The sequence below is a fragment of the Watersipora subatra genome, chromosome 8, assembly GCF_963576615.1.
Source record: "Watersipora subatra chromosome 8, tzWatSuba1.1, whole genome shotgun sequence".
In the NCBI taxonomy this organism is placed as follows: Eukaryota; Metazoa; Bryozoa; class Gymnolaemata; order Cheilostomatida; family Watersiporidae; genus Watersipora; species Watersipora subatra.
Genome location: NC_088715.1, coordinates 64,077,649 through 64,103,387, shown reverse-complemented (window position 1 = coordinate 64,103,387; position 25,739 = coordinate 64,077,649). Strand labels below are relative to the sequence as shown.

General features: G+C 35.5%; 1 protein-coding gene across 1 annotated transcript; it reads right to left on the bottom strand.

The window, feature by feature from the left end:
- Positions 1-958: 958 nt before the first annotated feature.
- Positions 959-25,648, bottom strand: LOC137402839 (cation channel sperm-associated auxiliary subunit delta-like). The gene is made up of 21 exons (XM_068089348.1): positions 25,517-25,648; positions 23,568-23,728; positions 22,495-22,558; positions 22,215-22,300; positions 22,006-22,093; positions 21,541-21,652; positions 19,596-19,780; positions 19,176-19,253; positions 17,073-17,265; positions 15,434-15,520; positions 13,054-13,136; positions 10,022-10,201; positions 8,238-8,351; positions 7,801-7,887; positions 6,539-6,732; positions 6,295-6,348; positions 4,953-5,090; positions 4,518-4,707; positions 3,216-3,345; positions 2,911-3,123; positions 959-1,446 (listed from the first exon to the last, which is right to left on the bottom strand). Exons 1-19 carry the CDS (start codon positions 25,646-25,648, stop codon positions 3,298-3,300), a joined length of 2,274 nt encoding a protein of 757 aa, XP_067945449.1. The 3' UTR covers positions 959-1,446; positions 2,911-3,123; positions 3,216-3,297.
- Positions 25,649-25,739: the final 91 nt, after the last annotated feature.

Genomic DNA, 25,739 nt, shown 5'->3' with positions numbered 1-25,739 from the left:
ATGCAATATATGACTTCAGTTTTTATATCAAATAATAAATGGGAGCAATATCTCCTAAGGACTTTCACAATTATTACAGACTGCAAATAGTGTTCTTCAAATGAGAATGTTCTGAGTTTCACAGCTACACATTCTTAGATTCGAAAAAATAGAATAACACATTTGTGAGTTCCTTTACTCTGCTGGCAGTTATGTACACTATCTAGCATGGGTAGCAAAACCTGTGATTAAAACAAAATTGAACTTATTTTATAGTCATGCAGTCAAGTTGAAAAATGCAAATTAGCAGACTGATTCAGATGATATACACATATTGAAGCACCATCAGGTCTCTCATCACACACATTTTATCGCTCGCATGCGATGCACCAATGTCTTATTGTTGAGGGGTGGCTCAGATTGTAGGTGTCAAGTGCTTTGTTTTATATGCAGCAGGTTAAACATTCGATAGGGCAAGTTACGTACTACGAAAGGACAGATACTATTCAAGTCGATATTATACGAGTCAAGCTATTCGGAAGGAAAATGTTCCTCTGATATCTGGTCTGATATTCCTAATCATGTGCAACCTCTCACCTCGTGTGTTGTAGTTTAACAGTGATTATAGATAATATACATAATGGATTATAATTTGACCCATAGGTCAGGTTACTGAGAAATTCAAATCCTTGCACTTTCCTCACTTTTCACGACCTTAATTTAGCACTTTTGAGCATCGTAGTCATCTTGTTCAAAGTAAACTGGCCACCAAACATGTCCTCATCAGTCCCTAGTAGGTGTGTTACAAAGAAAGATGTCACTTAAAAAGACCTCAGCACCATCCAATTTCAACACAATTTTTCATAAATAATAGTTTGGTGTAGTATTTTGTGACTGTCACGTTACATTCACTTCAGTTACGTCGATAGAGTAATGCGACAGATTACTGGTATTCAAATGACACAACTCGTTCCACAATTTATACAGCGAAAATCAGATAATTATCAGAAAAATATCTTTTAAATAGCGTATCCATTATATTTGACTATAAAAACTGCAATATTACCATAGCTTAAAAATTGCTTTCATGATTTGATACTAGACCTCAAGAAGGAGGAATGGTCATGTTCGGCGGCACCCGGAGTAGCCCAACCAGATAGAAAAGGAAGGTCACCGTCGGTAAGAACTATATACAGTGGGTACATAGCTTAGAAAGCTGATTCATGGTAAAAAATTGTCAGACTTTGAAATAGAGCGTTTCAACTAACAGGCTGCAACTACCCCAGGAAATACAAAACCTGCTCAACATAACGCATTGTTCATCCGTTGGAACCTTTTTTAACTGACATGGAATGTCGAGGTCTCGATATTGAGTATTTAGTCCGCAACATTGTGCCTCGTCTATTTGTACCAGGTGAGATCGAAATCGCAGGGAGTCCATTTACTAGCACTTCCTCTGTTAAGTGTCTAAAATAGATACATCAAAAATTAGAGCCAAACTGTATATTTCTACTAGGCTTTAAAAAGGTGAGACGCACATAATAAATTAACTCATGTGAACGCCTATAAAATAACTAAAAGTAAAATCAAATTTTGGAACACTGCCAAATCCACCAAGCCAGCCAATACGTTTGCCAAGAATAGCCTTCAATTACAAAAACGCCTCAATTGAAACCTGACTTCAGGTTGATTGCAAGCATTTGAGTGCAGTAACGGGGTATTGAGTGAAGGTCGCATAAACAGGTTGATGTCGCTTCTAGACGTAAACACTAATGCAAGCTTTGACAAGGGGAGAATAATGCTTTCATTGGCAGCAGGTTGAAGGCAGTGTTCATTTATAGTAGTTCATTTCATTCCTGTCTCTATCTCCATGAGCAATAGGTACATCTTTTTGCACTTTGAAAGTTGCAGATAAGAAAAAATGCAATAGTCTTCGTCCAACAAAAATTAATTACTGAAAATAGCTATGAATGTATTGCTTTTTGGCTAACATCACAGCCGGTGTAGGTGTTATTAAAAATCTGTGACTTGATAAAAAGTATCGTGAAAAAGGACTAGCAAGATCTGTCATCAAGTGTAGCTATTACCCATGGTATTTTTTACAGCTTCAGTAAAAGCGTCATTGTAAAAAATTGACTTTATTTAGCCAAGCCTATGATCCAGATTGTAAGGATACTGGGCTATGCCAAAATGGATTTTTATATTTCCCATTAACTACACCTGCAAAACATCTAGACACTACAATAATCAAACTAAAACTACTAATTTGCATGGGATTCCTTGAAGAATGGGTCTATTTACAGGTTCCTCTGATCACTAGGTGCTCAGCACAAAGATAAAAAAAGTATGGTAACCAAGATGGTACAATTCTTTAGTGGACGCAACAACAAAGATTTTCCGTTACCCTAAAGTTATGTGAATGAAAATAAAAGCTCAACGATGGCTAAGTTCAGCGGTAGATGTCGTAGTAGAGTTCAAAAACATAGCTAACTCTAGATGTGAAGCTTCAAACTAGCTTTGCATATACATGTATATATATGTTATCGTTACATTTTTGCATTTTATTGTAGATTTTCATCAGCTCTTGACCGTGCGTATAAAACTGCATAGTTTAAAAAACTGTGAATGTTGAAAGTTACTTTGGATGTAGAGCCGAATACTTGCTCAGATTCTATTTTCTAATAAATACTAGTTTGTATGCGAGCAAATGGGGGTGTTGAGGAAAGTGTAAGTAAAGGTTTGACTGCTCTGGTCAAAATCCCAAAATTATTGAACAAGATTAGAAGAACGCATGATCTGCAACAGCACGGGCCACAAATAAACTGAAACTAAGACAAGCGTAAACAAGTGGCCTCAAGTGCTACAGCTACAACTCATTTAGAATCATACGAGTGTAAACCATAGAGAATGACAAATACGGCAGGTACTTACTCATTTACAATATCGTCAAATGCTTCAATGACATTCATCTCCTTCTCCTCTGCTAATCGAAGTCGTCGTCGACCGTTAACAATAATAAAGATGATTAGCATCAAAATTAGCAAGCATCCTAGACTTCCACCCATAATCCAAAAGTATCCTACCGGCACCTCGGGCTGCACCCCAAAAACCTCAACAGCTAGATGCGCCCTCAAGTCACACAGGCTACAACATGTTAGAACAACATTTGTGAACATCGATAATCCAAGTACATCTAATGGTTGACCTAATTGTACAGCATCTGGTTGAATACTCACCTGTATTCATTGTCCACAACAATAATTTCAAAAATGTAGAAACCATTTTTGGTAAAAGTCAGATAGTTGCCGTTATCGTAATTCAGAATTTCGTACGGATCTTGAGGTTGTGCAGAGTATAGCTGGTTCCCTGTAAGAAAGCTGCAGTCTTTAAACTAACAATGCAGGAAGTGGTAACAAGTGATCAACTTACAAAATAAATGCGGAAGCAAAGAGGTAACATCACAATACGAAAGCAAAGGGTAGATATCAGAAAGAGAGATAGAGCGAGGTCCTAAAGAGAGAAAAGGAAGCGAAGGGTAGATATCAGAAGGAGAGATAGAGCGAGGTCCTAAAGCGAGAAAAGGAAGCGAAGGGTAGATATCAGAAGGGAGAGATGGAGCGAGGTCCTAAAGAGAGAAAAGGAAGCGAAGGGTAGATATCAGAAGGAGAGATAGAGCGAGGTCCTAAAGAGAGAAAAGGAAGTGAAGGGTAGATATCAGAAGGAGAGATAGAGCGAGGTCCTAAAGAGAGAAAAAGAAGCGAAGGGTAGATATCAGAAGTGAGAGATGGAGCGAGGTCCTAAAGAGAGAAAAGGAAGCGAAGGGTAGATATCAGAAGGAGAGATAGAGCGAGGTCCTAAAGAGAGAAAAGGAAGCGAAGGGTAGATATCAGAAGGGAGAGATAGAGCGAGGTCCTAAGGAGAGAAAAGGAGAGAGAGCAACAGATAAATGAATAAATAGAACATATGAACGTAGCAATTAAAAACATAGATTTAAACAAGCGTAAGATGATTTTTACTTACGAGGGTGGTTATCATAGAGTATGTTACAATTCCTATAGTTCTATAAGATTAAACAGACGGTTTAGTAGAAAGAACTTACAATTAATAACCGACTCACAAAAACAGCAACCGAAGGCACTTCCATTATGACCTGGATATCACATTGATGAGTTTTTAACAGAGAGAGAGTCAAATCCATAAAAAATCAACAAACGATAATATCTGAGTTGAAGTATTGCTGAAAAAGCATGAAAGCATGAAAATTATATAGACGCGGATATGCAAAGTAAATTTTCAAAACTATCAGTAAAGTTTATTTCAAGGGAGATGCCTTAAAAACTGGTGAATCCATTGAAGTCATGCCATGTTCACCACCGACACTCAAAGGTAATGGCTTGAGTTCACATACTTTCAACCAGCTAGGGGACAGCAAAGAAATACTCTCCGGAAAATAATTAAACTAAAAAATTCAAAGCAAAACCTATACGATCACCATGACGACATGCATATGATGCTACTGAAAACTAGCATTTGCATACCTTCCGGGTCCAGACTTCATCCATTGACGCGTTATCTGGAGCAGACAACAACATCTCCCTCCATGTCTGTGGTCGAACTGCACACCCAGAAGTGTTTAGCGTTAGACTGTAGTTAAACTTGTTTACTCCATTTACTTCATAGATTACGTAGTCCCCTTTCATGGGCCCGAGGTAGGTAGCATCCTGGTACCTGCAATGGCCCGAGTTAATAATAGTGACTAACAATTCATACCTGCTTGTCCTGCCATAAACTCTCTTCGTAGCAAAGGAATAGACGCAAATACATAAATTTCTCAAAACAAAACTAAATACAACACTTCAGGTGACACCGAGGTCAAGTTCAAATCAAGCCCCTATAGACAAGGAAAATCGAATACATGAAGTTTTGCAAGAAGTCGCAAGCAAAAACGGCTGCAGGTAACAAAGAAGACTTACAAATGCAGATCAAAGATAAAAGGGTTATTGTAGTAGGTTTTGTTGGCACAGCCATATCGTCTGAAGTTATATGTGACTGTCTTAGGTTTTGTGGCCTGCTTCCCCCCATACTTGCCCTGGTCATCATCGTAAAACTCTCTGAAAATATAGATAACATCCATATCTGAAAAATAAATTTCTTGCAGACAAGAAGTGATTAATACTCAGCTAGATAACATACCGGTAACAAGAATGCTTTAACTCGAATATAAGAGGATGTCAGCCGGCACAGCGAGACCCACACATGGCATCCGTCAAGACTGAGGATGAGAAAAATCTCAGTGAATCACCTTGGAATTCTTTATTACAGTTAAAACATTAAGTGCTCAAGTTTCCCAATGCGTAGAGCTCGAGTGTAGGGCTCGAGCTCTACACTCGGTAGACACGTCAGGCTTAAGAGTAAAGCAGACACGTTGGGCGCATGCAATTTATACATCGTTTGCTCTATGAATTTAATCATCAATGAAACAATGCTGCATCAATACATCCAATCACGTATTTTTCACAAATGTAGAACTTGTAGTTTTTATCTTGATCAGAATGCACGACGGTACACAAAAATGGAGGCTTCATTGACAGTGGTCGGAGATCTTAATAACCAGTTGATGATTGTAGGCTATGACAATAAAACACTTGCCATATTACAAATGCATTTGGTGAATGCTAAAAATGATGTTATTGAATTCATTTGTAAGTCGCTCTTTATTTGATAGAATAATTACTGTCAATCATATTTTGTTAAAATTTACATGAAGAGAATAACTCCTAGTTTATTCTTATCTCTTACCCTCACTCTATAGAAAATATTTTTAGTTATTTTTCATGGAAATCTACAAGCACCCTTAACCAGAACTGAGGAATATTCTTCTAAACCGGAGTTTGATGTTTTTATTGGCGAGAGCTAAATAGCTTTTAAAAGTTAAATAGTTTTTAAAAGCATTTATGTTACCAGTCAACCACTCTGTACACCGGCTCCTTGCTTGCTCCCAAGATATGACCGCAAGTTGACTCAACTATCAAATGTGATTATATAATGTTGGGCCTTCTGTCACTACCATATCACATGTCAAATGTATAACATGGGTAGTAACATATATACACTTATATGCTATTTATATGTGAATATAATTAATATATATATAAATGTAAACAAATGTATAAATTAGTAGATTATTTGCATAGAAATAAAAATATATAATTATATAAATATGCAAATAAATATATCAACATGTACAAAAGATATTATATATATATTTAATTATTTATAAATAACAAAGGATTAATTGCATCAAGGGTTACTTACGCTGGTATCTCGTAAGTGGCAGAATGTGCCAGTTTGTCGCACAGTCCCGGCTCTCTGCAAACGTAATTACAAATGATGCATTTTACACAATTACAGGTCATGTAAGACAGCAGAAGACTTATATAGTTTTCAAAGTTACAGAATCCAACAAAGCTATAATATATTGCTCTATAGTCTATACTATTGTGAATGTGGCAAAAATTATACAATGCTAAAAGACAGAGCAAATCAGTAAAGACTATACCTATTAATAACGAGACGTTTTCCCTTCTCGCAGCCGAGAGTAATGTGTGCGACATTCTGGGAGTTTTCTGGACATGAGAGGCTAGTTGAAGAAGTGACGACTCGTAACGCTGTACCTTGTCCTGACTCCAAAGGACGATCAGCACGAGAAAGTAGGCTGAGGTAAGTGGCACGCTTTGGCACAGCGCGAGTCCTCTGTTGGGAAACAACCAGTCACTCAAATACTCAATTTTATCATCTTCAGATCACATTTACGTACAGTGTCACATCTTATATATATCTATATCTATATTATATATCTATATCATATATATATATATCATATATATCTATATCACATCTATATGTATTTCTCAAAGTATGTCATATGTGTGTATGCATTCGGGCTATAGATCTTAAAATCTTGGAATAAATAATTCGCGCCAAAGAAGATTTGATTCCGGACCCACCCACTCGCAAGTTCGACGCTGTACCATTTAGGCCACAGAGATTGATATCCTCACTAGCTGATATATGTCGCTATATAGGAACAAATACCCAACGGCTTTGCGTATGACACAGGCTCATAGCATAATGTCACGAGAAGCTGTTGGCTCACATTATTAAGCGTACTCAAATTTTCCATTGGCAATGTGCCAGGCTAATAGCAAGTGGCAGGCAGCTCTCATTACTTCTCATTGTTTATATGCTGATGTTTATTACCCGGGCAACACCGGGAAGCACAGCTAATGTGTCTATAATTGTCAATTAAAAAGCAGGAAACTTGAAAAAGCTTAATAGCTGCAGACAAGAATATGATCCCACAGACATATTCTGGTTGTTCACCAAATACAAAAGACAAGTACAATGGTGAGTATAACAGCCATTATAACAGCCATATAACAGTATTCAGTGCCAAACCACTGAAGAACCACCACATTTCACCAGACTGATGGCGGTACGTTGCCCTACGACTACATAAGTGCATACACTGACATTGTCCATAAAAGTTGGTGTCTCAAGGAGAAGGATTACTATGATAAAAAGCTGTAAAATTCATTACAAATTCAGCAACTTCAAGACAACATCTTTAGGTTGGAGTTATCTCCACTAAAAGACAAGTCGAGATAACTCTCAATGACTAACCAGTATAAATAACAATTTTATTGAAATGCAACCGTTGTTGAATGGGAATGTCATGTTCAATCTAAGGAGAACAAAAACATGTTTATCTGACACATTCAGATCCAACCTATATAATAGTATTGTGTAAACTAGGCTTACCATCTCATGAGATATGAGTCCTTGCTTCGTTGGAGTGTGGGATATGGAGTTGTAGAGCTGTAACCGTTGACCAGCAGATGTTTGTACCTGAATAAATATGTGATCCTTAGTGAGTCATTATAAATTCTTATGACATCGAATATGTCTATGATTGCACATGTCTAGGGTATACACATCAATTACCTAAATGTAGTTACAACCACACATGTTCATGACTGCACATGTCTATGATTGCACAAGTCTGACTTTCAACAATACGAACAAACATATCTTCAACACCAAGTTCATGGCTGTAGAGGTCAACGGCTGCGCTGTTCATAATCTTACATCAACTTTGACAGAACATGTTTCAAAGCAACAGTGTCTATGGGATCTCTGCTGATGGATTTAAAACTAAAAAAATAAATATGAAAGCCGTGTAAGCTGAGAACACGTACCGCTATTGATATGTTGCTCATTTCATCTGTGTATACTATAGTAATGAGATCAACACTGCCATGGATGTCTATGAGATAGTAGTGATGGAGCCGGTCAGCCTTCAAGCTCTGGTACTGAAATAACAGAACAGACCAAAGGGGTTTGCGGGAGATCAAGACATAAAAGTGATGAGCAAAAAATGTTAAAATATCCTGGTATTGCTAAGAAAGCCCTGGAAATTTTTTATTCCATTAGTTGAAACATACCGCTGCGAGCAATCTTTTCCGAGGATGCTGGACACAAAAATGACGAAAAGGGTCAAACTTTGCTTTAAAAATGACATGAGAGTAAAACCACACTTTTCTGAACTGGTCTCTCAAAGGCAACAACAGAAGTCAAAATGATATGCAAGTTCATGTCTTTATGAAAAGATATGTAATTTGTTGTGAGTCCATGCATTGTAATAGTTTCATTCTTCGAACGCAGTGATGCTAATGCACTTCAGCTCGGGCACCAGTTAAGCATGCAACTTTCTTGAATGTGAAAATAATCATATTTTATTTTTCAATAAAGGGCTAGGTGAAAGTGTGTATGAAACTGGTTGGGGTTCAGTATGTCCAACAAGGTTAAGAACTACTGCTATAGACTCACATCATGCATATGTACGCAGATGAAGACAACCAGTATAGCAAATACAACATATCCACCACTCAGCGCTTTGAGAGACAAACTTTTAGTAAATAGTTCTGTTTGCATTAGCAACTTTGTCAAGTATGCTAGGCTACAGTGACTTCACGATCAAATGTTCAGCAGAAATGGGGAACCATTCAAAGCAGACCATTGAGTAATGAGATATGAAGAGAGACAGTAGAATTGTAGGTCATGGTGATTCAGGAGACTGAGCAGGCAATGAACAATCAGTGAATAGAAAAGAATAGACAACTACTCAACACTGCGTAGTATTTATTTCAAAGCCAAAATATGTCTGACATTGGCATTTGTAGCAGCATACATACAAGCTCTTCAGTATATTTAAGTAAGGTATATAGGATACGTAAGGTATATAGTATATATAGTACATATACATAGGATATATAGTAAAATAAGACCACTGGCGTAAAAAAATAAAGGTTGCGCAAAAAATAAGAAAAAATATTTTATTTGGCTTATCAAATTGTGATGTATCTATACCATTTACTGCTATCCCTTGAGTATAGCCATGACCATGAACAGTGACCTCGTAAGTAAGCCATGACTACATAGTTGATGTTATAAGATATCCATGGCCTATGATCAGCAGTGAGCAACAGGTTATGGTATGACTTAGTTAATATAGAGCTAGGAAATGACTTCCACTGCATAGACCTATAACAGTGCTAGTATCTATGGCGTGACTTACAGGGCATGGAGCTATGACAGCGCTAATATCCATGGTGTTACTTAGAGGACATGGACCTATGATTGCGCAAATATCCATGGTGTGACTTAGAGGACATGGACGTATGACAGCGCTAGTATCTATGGTGTGACTTAGAGGACATGGACCTATGACAGCGCTAGTATCTATGGTGTGACTTAGAGGACATGGACCTATGACAGCGCTAGTATCTATGGTGTGACTTAGAGGACATGGACCTATGACAGCGCTAGTATCTATGGTGTGACTTAGAGGACATGGACCTATGACAGCGCTAGTATCTATGGTGTGACTTAGAGGACATGGACCTATGACAGCGCTAGTATCTATGGTGTGACTTAGAGGACATGAACCTATGACAGTGCTAGTATCTATGGTGTGACTTACAGGGCAAGGAGCTATATTGCTCAACTTTAGTATTTCGTCTGGCAGGTGGATGGTGGACAAGTAGCGAGCTGAGTAAAGATCAACTTTGTTTGTGTCAGCCGGGCTCAATATCACCACATCGCCACCATCATTAAACGCCATCACCGTCGAGTTGGAAAGGGTAAAGGTCAAATTGGTTACCTGGATAAAAAAGAAAATTGGAATCATAACGAATTAAGAGGCTAGAAGATGTTTACGAAAGATGCACCTTTCGGTTAAAAAAAATATGGATTTGTCTTCTCTAAGGTCTCACATGTTCAAGAACACGCTGACTACAGATCTTGACTGATGTCTGTACAACAGCTTAGCTGACTATAAAAAACTGCTAGAAGTTATATTAGGATACCGGTCAAAGGCGCACACGGTTGTAAACAAGGTTTCGTTAAAAGGTGACACATACAGTGAGATGTCCATCTTTTGATATACAAAACATCAATCAAAAGAGTAATGAAATATACATGTATATATATATACATATATATATATATATTTATATATACATTATATAAAATAATATACATGTAAATTTAATATATATAATATATAACATGTAATAATATATAATACTATAATAACATATAATAATTTAATTCACTTTAAATAAGTTAAGCTTTCTAAACACATACTTAAAGCTAAGTTTTAGTATGTATTTCTGACTATTTACTGAATTTCAACTTTTTATCACTAAGATTTTATCACCTACCAGTGTCTGTCTTTGTTTTCCCTATAACTATATCATTTTAGCCGATCTCATTAAAATCTTTTTCAACCCAAGTCGGCAAGAAAGCCCGACCGATGCTTTCGTAATGAAGTGGATTATTGTTAGCAGGTTAAAAGAAGTTGTCTGACCACTGACCTTCTGTTTGAAGGGATTGCAGCTCTAACTTTGCTACTGGCTTTAAAGGGAAAATATTACTGTTTTACATACGAGAATTTCTGAACTCAGAGAAAGTGGTCATCATGTCTCTTTCAGGTAGTAAAAAAATCTTTCTCGGCGAACAGCAATTCGGCGTCTTTGTTATTTTGACGTATATAATAAGCATACCACACCGACTGCTAAATTTGAACTCGCGCGAAAATGTTGTTGCAATCGTTTAGCGAAATAAGATTCATATGGTGAGGTAAAAAAATCATCATGTTCCAACTCGTAAAATAAAAAAATCCTATATCAAAGTAATCGTATCCTGAGGGTGCACTGTACTTGAATTGCGTAAACAACCTGATGAAATACTAACGTCTAAACTTATACCAATATAATGTGCACTATACATAAATAAACTGATTGTGCCTTCGTGAAGCGTGTGCATCATGTGTGTGCATTAAATATATTATATAACATATAATATGGTATATACCATGATAACATAGTATAATAGTAATCAGTATAACATCTTTATCTACTTTCATTCATCACTGGCTTTAGTATCGTTTATCAAATTCAGCTATATAAAGAACTAGCTGTGCCACCCGGCGTTGCCCGGGTAATAAAAAAGTCTTTGGACATAAAATTGATTTGTATTTAACATATAACATTTGCCATTCTAACTTTCAAACTACATATCATGAGAAAAGTGTTTTGTGCAGGTCAAATAAATTAAAAATAAATAAAGCAACTATAAAAGAGTTTAGATATAAATGTGAAATAATTAGCAAGTAATAGCTAAATTAAGTCTGTTTTTCTACAATTACAATAAGAGATGATTCGGCAATGATAAAATAAAAACGAACTGAGAAAACAAAATAAAAACGAACTGAGAAAACAAAATAAAAACCCTGAATATGCAGAATTAATAATAACAATTCGTGCATAGAAGCGTGCATATAAAAAAGGTTGCTGTTCAACCAGAAGCTATCCATCAAAACTTTGAATACGACAATACTGGTACCTCTCGATAATGGTTCAAATGTAAAAGTGAGATATTGTACTGTCTTTGTCTGATTGAACGGAGAGAGAATTTCAAAGCTCTTCCTACGGAGATAATATAATTTTCCGCATGAGAAGAAGTGGCTTGAACCCAGATGTAGTAATTGAACCTTACGAAAAACATTTCTTAACAGGGGCATCGTAACGTGTGGGCACAATGCTAAAATAATTAGCGTGTGCATACGGTGAATATGAGACCGTCATTGATCAAGATGCCTTATGTAGCTCAGTGGTAAAGCGCCTAAATAAAAAAACTTGTGGATGCCTTCGTTGTGAGTTCAAATCCATCAGAACGCGGAATTCCAATTTCCAGATTTTAATAGCTATAGCTGGACACACCCACATACGGCCAACTTTGAGAAATATATATCTAGATGCAGGTTACTAATCTGACCCCTCACAAACAATGCCTGTTAGTTAAGTTGTACCAGATACACGGCTACACATTCTTAGTTATAAATACTACTCTATAATTAGTTTCTACTAAAATTTCCATTAAAAAGGCTGACATGCCTTTAGCAATACCACATCATGTTTCGTAGAATGAGAGGAGGAAAGAATCAATTACTCAGGTGGTGCAGGACTAGAAATATCTAATCTCATTACAATTCTGAGATTAACTATGTCATTAGCAACACATTGTACTACAGTGAATGCATGGATAGGTTTGCCGCTGTGGCACCTCATTTAATGTTTACTTTAAAAATGCATGGATATGTTGGATCAAGGCATTGATTTTACTTGTAGAAAGGAGGATTAGAGACATTTCGACTGCAGGAAATTGTTGCAACAAGGATGAAACTGTGAGGAGTTCCAACTAACGATTACACAGCAGAAATAAATATTTTTCAAGGCAAATCTTCTGTATAATGTAAAAATAAAACTCCTGTTAGGCATATTAGAATGCATTAGATTAAAATGCACAGAATGTGAAATGCTGCCACCCCACTTACTAATATAATTACATGTTTAAAAGCAGCAACAGAATGGTGTGACAGAAACATTCCAAGTATCTACTCCTTCCACCAAACCTACTACTACAAATAATATAGAACAATTTAATACATACATAAGTAGCCTCAGGTATGTATGATTCTCTCCCGTATAAAAGTCGGTTGTGAGATGTGATCATGAGAAACTCTCCAAGGGAGTCTGTAACATAATTTAAGAACATGGAGTGTACAAGTAATATGTTATTTAAAACAATATTTTTTAGGTTTACATCATTCTGAATGAAAACAGTGTAAAATAGCTGTAATCAGCAAAGCTTGATGAGGTAAACTTTTCAAATGTTAATATTAATTAAATAGAACTTAGTAATTGAAAAATGCAAAGTCCGTTTACAAAAGCGCAGTACACTGAGTTATTCTGATGATGCTTCACCATTCTCGATGAAGTATAAAGTTTCAAATACAGATTGCTGCAAATATCCAGATGTAATGCGAGTGTTTCATCATGGTCTGGATCTGAAAAGAAGTACCTACATTCAGCTCCTATCAAAATGCAACGCGGTACAGTAACTTCAGCGTATTTAGTGATCACGATCTGCACTAAAATGTAACATAACTGTGTAAAATCCGTACCATATGGAAGTCTTACCTTCAAGGTGGACGTATAATATAAACTTTTAATTTAACTTAAATGAATTTAGAGTACTAAACACACACTTAAAGCTAAGTTTTAGTATGTATTTTACTAAACTAACCTTCGATTTTGTCATCGTTTTAATTAATCGTTTTACGAAACATGAAGAATGCTGAATTGAGAGAGCATCGTATCCCTTTCAGGCGTGCGAAAAATATTTCGGCGAATAGCACACTGGCATCTCCGTAACTCCGACTTATGGCAGCACACCGATCACCAAATTGGAAATTTGAACAAAGTTTTGTTGGTGTCAAATGGCGAAAAAAATGACTTAACGACTGAACGAAAAAAACACCACGTTCTACATCGTAAGGCAAAAAATCGTAAAGCAGGGACGACGTAACTCGGGGTGCACTGTATATATCAAAGATAAATATATATATATATACATACTCGTTAAATGTCTGGTGTTGAACAGGTAATAAAGTTTTTGCACGAAAAATTCATTTTTATTTAGCATGCAAAATTATCAATTTTAACTTTTAAATGAAGTCGTTTATTTATATATTTGATTATTTTTATATTTGGGCAGTGTGTTTAAGCTGGCTGACCCTACTTTTGTCATTTCCACACCACCAAGAGGTAAAAAATGGTGTATTACACATTTTTTAGCGTGGCGGGCTCCCCAGTAAGCATATCAACCACTGAAAGTTTATACAACTTGTAATGTATATTGTTTATTATATGAAAATAGTAATCCTCTAAAACTAAATATTATGAGAAAGGTGTTTTGTGCCAGATCAAAAATGTTTACTGAAAAAATAAAACAGTAAAAGTGTTTAAATGCGAAACAATTACAGTCTGTTCTACTGCAATAAAAATATTTGATACTGATACAATTAATACAAACTGAGATAATAGAATAAAAATAATGAATAAGTTGAATTAATAATAACAGTGAGTAAATAGAAGTGTGTGTATAAAAAGGATAACTGATGTTGTAGAAGCTGTGATAAGTCAAAATATTGAATGCAGCGATGCTGGTACAATTAATTCAAATTAAATACATCACTCAAGCGCGAGGGTAAAAAATGTTTGTTGTCTGGCCAAGCGGAGAGAGAATGTTCATCACGAATGCGTGGAACTCAATGGAACAAAAATGAGTAAGATAATACACAATACAAACGCTGTAATGAGCTTCCGTGATGAACGCAATGAACTAAATACTCATCTGCTGAAGAAGAGAAATTTTGCATGGTAGTGTACTACGTAAACCCATATTAAATTACAAATTGGCAATAGTCACACAAATGAAAATTTTTTAAATGAAATTGATTCAAGATAGTTAATCATGCTAGTATTTTTGCCAGCGCTGCATAAGTATGTGACCTAACAATTTGCTATACGGCAAGGTCATTGTAGTATTATAGTGATTAACTCCCCTGTCCACAGAAATGCAGGTTTTGAGTTCAAATCCTCCGCGAAGCAGACTTTTCATTCCTAAAACTATCGCTATAACCAGACAGACAGATGACAGACAAACACTGATATTTATAGGTATAAAATTTCTTATTTTATATCCATGTATGTAGATATATGAAATCTATATTATAAAATATATAAATATACTTTATAAAATATATCTATATATTTATAAAAATACATATAAATAATATATATAATCATAAATAAACGATTATATTTATAAACTTATTTATTTTATAAAATATATTTATATTAATTGCTTAAATTTTGTTAATAGATAACTAAAAATTCAAACATGGATGTATTGAGTTTCTGGAGACATGAAATAGGTTTACTAGGCCTACCTAGGCTTCGACATATAGAAATTATACTGTACTTACTAGTATCAGCAAGACGAGTATGTTCTTTAGGAAGAAATGTAGAGTTGCTTCCACTGTTGTGCACAACGATTCTGACACCTTCCAAATCTAAAGTCAGCAAACCAAACAAACAATTTTTATTATGGACCTCTAAATGAGTTGCTAAACACTTGGGGCACGTCAACAGAGGAAAAATTTCCAGTGTAAAGTAGATTTTAATGCAATTTCAAACAATAAGCCATTCTTTATGCATACCCTTAAAGGTTGCGCGTGATAAAATCTCTAATTACCGAATATCTTAAAATTGGGTGTGTAATATGTATTTGTTCAGTTTAATACAAAACAATTTCATTTTCATAAACTTGGAGTTATCCTCTTTCAGCTACACGTGATTGACACAGTAATCAATTTATCAATGACCTACAAATGAATCCAGTGCAACTAGAATACACCGAATGCATTTGCAATGAAGGCAATCATCCAGTTATAGTAGTCTAAGGTATCTCAGGCCTGATGCGTCGCCATGTATCTATTCTAAAAGGACCTTAACCAACTCGGTTGTCATTTACCATCATGTAATCCAATTAAAATAAAGGCTCCTGTACTTCTACACTGAGTGGAGGAAGGAGAGTGGATGCAACGTGGTCCAAGCCTATTTGCGTTGAGCTCCGAGAACTGGCGGCAGAAATGGGCGCATTTTATTGAGTTCACCATGGCACTGAAATTGTTTTTTCCAATAAGCTATGCTCCTCACCGGCTAGTCATAATTTGAGGTATAACGAGCAAAGATTCAATACTTGTGGAGTCTATTGAAAGTACAATAGTCAATATAGCAGGTAAATCTTATGCCTAATGCCTTAATTGAAAATCCAAATGTACTTTGTCATTAACATTGGCAATTGTTGTCACTCTTCCACTTAGCTTCTACCTGAGTTCGGGGTATCAAAAATGCTAACTCCAGAGTGAAACTTAGAAGAGTACAGACAATCGTGTAAGCATTGTTTTATATAGAGCCTCCCTTCCGATGGCAGCGTGCGTTCAGAAAATTTGCATCGAGCTGAACTTTTTTTTACACTTTTTAAAGCTTAGAACTAGGGCTAAAATAAATATTGACTGGAGGACTTTTATATCAGTCTAAACTAAAAAAAATTTAAATTTAATAATAATTAAAATATTAATTATTATTTCAAAACCGCAATTTACCAATTATATATAATTTTAGAGTTATTTTTTCAAACATCTAGGAAAGGAAAACTTGTAATATATGGGAGTCACCAACAAAGTAAGGAATGGAGAAGTAGAATTATTGTGGTTAAGTAACCCTAGCTACTTTTTGAAATGGGTTTTTGGAAGGTGAAAGTTAGTGTCTCAGTAATATGTTATCAATTGGAGGAGTGACATTTCCGCCGCCACAGCTAACCAGCTATGACAACATTGCCTAAACTCTTATTCATAAACTCAGCTTCTACAATTAGAATTTGGGTGCCTCGTGTGCACTACTGTATACGACGTACATTCTATGCATAAAAAATCCAAAAAACAGTTTTTAGTTTACAGTTCAGCATTAAACTCCAAGTTCAAGAAACCTAAAAAGACAATCCTAATTTTCTCAACAGATAGGAATGGTTAAAAGAAAAAGGCTGGGCAATGGCTCACCCACCCAGCCTTCGCTTGTAAAGAATCCCGTGCCGGTCCCATAAAAGTAAAGAATAGAAGTCAGAGCGTAACTGCAGCATGTGTATGAAATCTCCAGGTATATACGAATCAAACTCTGACAGCAGGATCACAGAGCTATTCGGAGCCTTGGCCTGCCCATGCATGAAACCGTTGAGAGGTATGGTGAGCAGCAGCAGCTGTGAACAGAAAGAGCCAATCAGAGCTAACTTTACAAACAATAGCAATGGCTATGACAATTATGAGACACTCACAAGACCTCGCTACTTTGGCAACTTATTGTCATGTTTTTGGGACTCTTCAATTACAGCACAAGGGAGACCATCGGCATCTGCCGACACCAAAAACAACTACGTATTCGCCACCAATATACAGTTTTGACTATTATTAAGCAATAGCGTAACAGAATTATTTTGTTTTGCCATCTTCTAAAGAAATATATAGTTTCAGTCATGAATACTTGGGGAAAACACTTCAGTTTTTACCACATTTACCAAACAAACCTAGCTTATTATTGACATGGAGCAGAGAAACAGACTACTTTTCTAAGCAACAATGAGTGCACACAAGTCTTACAACATACACATAACTTACAACTTGCTATCATTTGTAACTCAAACGCAGCCAAACCGTGGTATACAAGTTAATCCATTTTGAGATGTACTTCGTATATCGAGCAAGTGGTACGTAGGAATAAATATTTCCTATAACAAAAGCTGTGTCCATCCGAAACCAAGCAAAGAGCGTTAGGAAAAATGTTGCGCTGTACAGGAATCCAACCGATACATTCAGGTTATCAGCCAAGCGTGTGACCAACCGTGCATTTAAAATAATGCATTTGACAAAACTAGAAATTAAAGTTAAAAAACACTTTTTTGTAAAGAAATTTAATATATAAAGTAATAATTAATCCAGGGACCGAAGTTGTCATGATTTGCAACAAGAAATTTAAAAATGGAATAGCTGTAATATAAAATGATCCCTTTGCTTATGTATATATCTTTGCTTGTTTAGTAAATATTTTTTCTCATGTTTACTCTTACAAGTATCTCATTCAGCCTCTTTACACGTTTACTCTTACAAGTATCACATTCAGCCTCTTTACATGTTTACTCTTACAAGTATCTCACTCAGCCACTTTACATGTTTACTCTTACAAGTATCACATTCAGCCTCTTTACATGTGTACTCTTACAAGTATCACATTCAGCCTCTTTACATGTTTACTCTTACAAGTATCACATTCAGCCTCTTTACATGTTTACTCTTACAGGTATCACATTCAGCCTCTTTACATGTTTACTCTTACAAGTATCACATTCAGCCTCTTTACATGTTTACTCTTACAAGTATCACATTCAGCCTCTTTACATGTGTACTCTTACAAGTGTCTCATTCAGCCTCTTTACATGTTTACTCTTACAAGTATCACATTCAGTCTCTTTACATGTTTACTCTTACAAGTATCTCATTCAGCCACTTTACATGTTTACTCTTACAAGTATCACATTCAGCCTCTTCACATGTTTACTCTTACAAGTATCACATTCAGCCTCTTTACATGTGTACTCTTACAAGTATCACATTCAGCCTCTTTACATGTTTACTCTTACAAGTATCCCATTCAGTCTCTCCACTACTGCGACAGGCTCCAAATCACATTTACTTTCTTGTGATCACTACTAAATGGTTTTGTAAATTTCCGAAAGAGTTGATCCCATAAGTCTTGTCTTTGTTTTTCTACAAGTTGGATTTTCATCTCTACGAAAAGCATTACTATCTTCCTTTTTCTACAGCTATCGCTACTACGACTAGCTTTCTCGAGATTTATCGCTTTAAAACTTAAAAAGAGGTACAAAGCACGGCTTTACTTTCTTCAAACATTTTAGAAAGTCAAATTATGTGGGGGAAACACGGGTACATATGTACTGATCAAAAAACTACAGTGATGGGTATGTAGATCACTCCTGGTGTCAAGACACATATTGGCTCAAGTTCAAGGTTGTATGTCTAAAAACTGAGATTTAGATGATTGTAAGCCGAGCTTTGACTTTAATCCATAAGATCAAAAATCAGATGAAGAACTTACCTTTGATGTCTGCACATCCTCAGCGAGGAACAGAGCAGTAAGGTCAACTGCCAGCACGGTAGAGCTCAGTAATTTATACTGCAACCAAAGCGTTAAATTTTAAGATTAATCCAAAACAGAATAGGTTCACTGACACTAAAGCTTGGTACACAGTGTATCAGCAATCCTCTACAGCCCAACACAATAGAATTATGCTATCTTTGCTTGATTTAGAAAAATGATACTAATTTGTCTATAGACAAAGTAATTACTAAAAATCATACCAACAGAGTCAGCAAAATTGACAGCAAATATCTGTTGGCTTGCAATGAGCAAGCTTCTTATGTTAGTATATCAGCAAAGCTAGGTTCTTAAAAAGTTGTGAAAATATACTAAATGACAGCTACATAAAATAGAACTTTCTAGAATTTGAGAACAAACCGAATGTGTAGGGCTTATTGTGGCTTTGGAAAACCCAAGTCCACCATCTTGTGAGTAGTAGAACTCTCTTGTGGAAGAGTACAGTTTGTAGGCGAGCACAACATTACCCCAAACCTGGCAGCTGTAATCTACAGCACAGCACTCGTGCACACTCAACATATCCACTCCATCGGCTCTTTGTATGCCTACAGCAAAAATAGCCAACCCTTCACTAACTGGTCTCTCTCTGTCGATCTTGAAGTCATTCAAGACGACTAAGTCAGTCTATGGTTGTGGCTTACATATAATAGCAGATCTCTAATCAGCTCGATTACAAGCAGTCATCTGCCATAAGTTTGTATTTGATCTGCCTCCATTTTGACCATTTGTTGACCAACAAAGATTCAAACATGTACCATAGTAAATGAAACCATTAAATCACGATGAAGTGCTTTATTTCCTGTTTTACTATTAGTAATGGTTGAAGACAATATACATGTATATGGCAGATGAGATGATACTATAATTTTATTAATCAAACTTCAAACTTTTGCATTATCACAAATAAGGTCATTTTTTTCCATTGCATTGTTAAAATTGGTCACAAATATATCAGTAGGTAAAGTAATCGATCTTGTTTCTGGCACATGATATTCAGAACAAACTGATAACATCCATAAATATTACCAAAAATAAGCCCACCATTTAGTTTAAATTTTAAACAATTCATAAACCAGATTTACAATTAGAAAATATTTTACAAACAGTGGTATCACTATCCCACAGGGCTAGGTTTCATGTAGTAGCACCAGGAAGCCTAGTGCATCTAGATTCATCAACTCAATTCCTGTTCGCAACCTTGACCTCATAAATTTAATTTATACTTGAATAAATATTCAATTGGTTGCGATATGTGCAAAGATATTAAAAACCCATGTAAACCATCAAACCATTACACTGTAATTCTATGACTTTTACAAAAAAAAACATCGCTGTTGCTGTAAAACTCGAAATATACGATAATTGTTTTAATAGCAGAGGATGTAACTAAGTGTTAAATGTTAAATGACAACACAAATTTTAATTGTAATAACGACATTAGATAGCATTACAGATTGTGGTTTTAATAATACTTCTGCATAACTTCAACCAAATACCAGGTTTTTATTAACATCCTCCAGCCATGAACAGAAAAATTCGCGGCATTTGCTAGTTATTGACTGAAAACAGCTGCAACCTTAGATAATTATAATAAAACTGCTCATTTTATTAACTAGATTATCTAAAGATTGCCCATTCAATGTATTTATTCGTGAGAGCAGAGCATTGATAGATTGCAAGCAGATGATTAGCTAATTTTTAGAGATGATTTTTTAAATTTCCAACCTGTACGAAAAAAAAACTTGTATTCCACAAGATGTAAGTACAAGACAATTGGTGTAATTTTATCACCACTCTAAAGTTAATGGAGAGTAAATAAACAAAGCGCAGACTTTTTCCGTATTTATGGAATATGCTTTGACTTTGCGTTATAATTATTAGCCATATTGGGTAACCATAACAACATAGTATGGCAACTAAAAATGGAAGTCTATAAGAATGGCCGCCGCCAGAAGAGTTGTTATCTCACGCATTTGCTAATCAGTGACAGTGATGTCGTAATTCCATAGTCTGAGTTTTGCAAAAAAGTAATCACCATTTGTCACAGCTTAGATTTTACATGTATTGTTTTTAGCTCCAAAACTGGTTTTTGCGTTTTCACATCTGAATCAAAGGTGAAATACTAAATTTCATTATTTTATTGGTACAAATAGAAATAATTTTTAAATGCTGTCATGCAACCTTTAAAAGATCGTAAAATTATTAATTATTAGTTTTAAAATGCAGCATTGGAATGTAAATTTAAAAAGACATCAGATATAAGTCAAAATTATAGTAACCTTTAATACCTTTTGTTAATGCTTACCTTTTGTTTTCTTCGCCAGGAAGGAGTGAAAATCGAAAATAAATATTTCATTGTTTATAATAGTCAGGAGACCTCCAGAGAGAAACACCAAATGGCTTAGAGTAGGTCTACCCTGTAAAGGAGTAATAATGATCTGTATTTGCCAAGCTATGCTGAGAATCATATGATATATACATATGGTACACCAAAAATGATTCTTGGAAAATGCTTGGTTATAGTACAGCAGGTTCAATGTAGGCTAATCGTGCATGAATATGCACTAAGCCAATTTTGCTAATATACGATCACACAAGGAAAGACAATTACTAAAATCTGTAATCTTCTTGCCAATCAATAAGCTTTTAACAAATGGCAGTGGTGTAAAAGCACTAACCATAATCTATAAGTTTAAAAAAACTCAGTCTTGAAGCAGATTTTGATCACAATGCTTGGTTCATGTATCAGCAGCAGTGATTTAGTACTCACGCCAATTAAACTGTCTGCTATATGCAGCACAACTGAGGTCTTTTGAAAAGCGTCTGAAGTGGCAAGCACTTTACCCTGATGGGCTCCACTGAAACAGAAAGCTACGTAAGAGCATGTTTTGCAAAGATTTTTTTACCACACATCACATAATGATGAGGATGTTAAAATTCATAAAATCCAAAGCCTTTATCATGCATAAATAACTGAACCTGATAGGAGCATAAGCCATCTTAGCACGATCACATGGGTCAGTTGCAAATACAACATCTTTGAAGTCCTGTACTATTTCCACATACTACAACAGAGGCAAAAAACATAAAAACCATATACGCTGAAATATTTGAAATAGCTATATAGATCAAATTGACTAAAAAATATCGTTATAAAACAATTGAAGTTAAAATTTAAGTGATTACAAATAAATAGATCTAATGTGTACTGCTTACAGACATGTGCAGAGACATTAGCTTAATTCAAATAGACACTTACGGATTGGTTCCAGATAAACTGCGCTGGTAAAAGCTGAAGCAGTGGCTGCGTATCCCTAGAGAACCTGCAACAAACAATTTATATAAACAAAACCCTGAAGAGATCCTTAAGCTCTGCAAAAATATATAGGCCTACTCATTTTGGAAATAAGGAAAATCTATGTTCAAGATGCCACCCGCAATGACAAGGATCGGAGTCATACAAATGAAGTGCTTATGTTAACAGCTTGTCTCTTCCTCAAATGTATATCAATGGTGATGTTTAAATAATAGGTCTTTGCTACTGTCTGACTGCTCTGACTGACATTTATTGAGTAAAGTATCTGTTGCAATCTCATTTTGTCGTGAGCATTTCACACAAGCTCCAAGAAACTTATTACCATATGGCACCTTATTTGTATAGATGCAGTTAGTTGCTATACTAGGAAGCCAGAAGATGTTCATTAAAGTAGTAGAAGTAGAAAATAATGTAGCAAGATTTAGACGATATGACGAGTGCTAAGCATTTTGCATATTTTTCAAATAAGAAATCACCGGTCTCAAGGTTTTTTTTCAAGATAGTACATTAATAATTGAAGTTCAAGGCATATTATTAACTTTATTTTAACTGACTAAAAATTTACAAAGCTGCTACATTGGCCTATACTACATAATTGAATTAACAGATAGTCTTACTGTGATGATAACTAAATTGGAAATGAAGTATGCATTAAGCAGCAAGCTTTTTAACCTAGTTGTATGTATTCTGGTATTAGCGATAATTGCCTGTTCTTCTGATATATGAGCAACTCAGGTTACTTTTTATTTTATTCAGATAGAACTCTCACGCAGCTAACGCGCAGCATAGCCTTTCGCAAACTAACATTGCCAAGTTAACTTATTTATGTGATAATAAATTTGAAGTTTTTAGTGATTTGTAATAATAATGCACTCCAGCATTTACATTAAGATCAGGATGACTCAAGCATCAAGATTTTGCATGGTACACCATAAAGAGATACCTAACTAGATGATATTTCTTATAATATAGCAAATAAGATAACTATTGAGAACGTTGAGACCATTCCTACGTACCCTTTGCAACTCAGCGATGAAACAAGAGTTAAAAAATTTGATAAAGTAGTTATACTAGACCACGCAATGCAATAAACGAATATTTTCATATTTTGCCATAGACTTTCGCAAAACATGTGAAGCTCTTTCTCCACAACTCCCGCAGATTGCACATCATTACTCTTTGTTATGTGAAGACAGTATAGCAATAAGACGCTACGCAATTATTTTAACTACGAATAGGAATTGATACGAAATGACAATTATAGCTCCATATATACACACTTCATAAGATCGAGTGGTCTGAGCTTTCAACAGTGCACTTCTTCGACGTTATAAGCAACCCTTCTTACCATATTTGCACGGATTTGAGGATTTAGAGCTAAACAAAAACCTATAAACAGGAGGTCACAACTCTTAAAGAACCTATTAGTTATTGTACAAGCCGTTGCGATTAAAGGCTTTAATCTCGATAGCAACTGTAGTTCTTTGGTCATTTGATAGAAATGGTCTATTTACATAGCAATTTAATTCTTAACAAATAAACACCTTTATCTTTTAATATATTCTCTAAACTACAATTTCAACTTTCAAATGGCATGTATCTTCTAAGGAAAAGCAACATCAATGTGCGCAACTCGCTCACGTTGATATAACTCAAATGTTGAGTTTTTATTTAACTAAGGGTCGTACCTCTTGTATTATATGCAGAGCACAACCCAACGATATCCTTAGTCTTTGTGGTGAATATACATATACTTTGACGAATCTATGTCTCTCTCTGTGGCAAGTGTCTGTGTGGCTTGGAGGACCCCTACTGCATATAGCTAATGTCTTTTTCTACAATAGTAGTTTAATGTGGCCAAGTGTCTGTTTTTCTTGGAAGCTATCTTCTTCTAGCTCACCACTAGCTATCTCACTCTCCACTCCTCAACACTTCCCTCTATATAACTATTGCTATTGCAATGACATAGGTACTGCCATGCCAGCCATGGACTTGTCAGTGACATTCGACCTAGACCATTTGGTTAAGGTGGCAACCACTTCCTGGAAGTGGATCCTGCCGATATGCTGCTGGTGGAAATGGCTACTGACTGTGTATTGCCTGTGTTATACTTGACTATATGTTGACTGTGTATATATAAAATAAGAACAAATAAAATTATAGTAATACAGTCTGGCAGTCTCAAAGTTCATAAGATGACGAATGTTATAAAATGAACGTAGGTTAGATGATATTTTATTTGAAATGAATGAGACGTCATCTAGCCATGATAAAGAGTCATTGATCATAAAGCCAAGTACATGTAGTTTAAAAGTAGAATGTCTTGTTAGGGTACTGTCGAATATAGAAATTGTCAGAGGGAAATTCAATGGTGGATTTACGAGGAAATAATGAGATTTTGAGATGTTAAAAAACATTTGATTTGTCATTCACCACTGTTGGATAAGTGTTAGGTCTGCATTTATTTTAGATTGGAGGAATGAATGGTCAGTTTCAGATATAGAGAATGCGTTGTCATCAGCATAGCCATGAGGTGAGCTTTAAAGTGGTAACATTTATAAAAATTTGAGGCAGTGTGGGGGCAAGAATAGAAACTTGTGGAAAGCCAGTAGCTATATGAAAAGCATCTGAGCAGATATTTTCTATTTTTACACCTAATTGTCGTCCATTCGGGTATGACCTGATGGTATCAAGAAATTTACCAGTTATTCCTATGTCTGCAAGTTTTGAAATAAGGATATTATGATTAACCATGTCAAAAGCTTTTTGAAAGTCAAGAAAGATGATGACTAAAGTATTTTTATGTTTGACCAAGTGGAGTAGAGATGATGGATGTTAGTCATGCAAGAGTGGTTTTTCCAAATCCTGACTGTAAGCTGCTTATAGTTTTGTTGCTATGTAGCCTAAGTGTATTTGAAGCACAGTGTATATGTCTTTTGTAAATTTTAGAAAGTATGGGAAGTACAGATATGGGTCCATAATTAGATAAGTTATTTTTATTACCGCCTTTGTGTGGAGGGGTAACCATAGCAGTTTTCCATAGTTCAGGTAAAGTTGCTTCCTTGATAGCTCTATTAATAATATCTGTGATCGGCATGCTTACGAATGGCAGTGATTCGCAAATAATTTGAGTTGAGATATTGTCAATACCTGTAGCTTAGTCTGAACGAATGCAATGCAGTATGTTT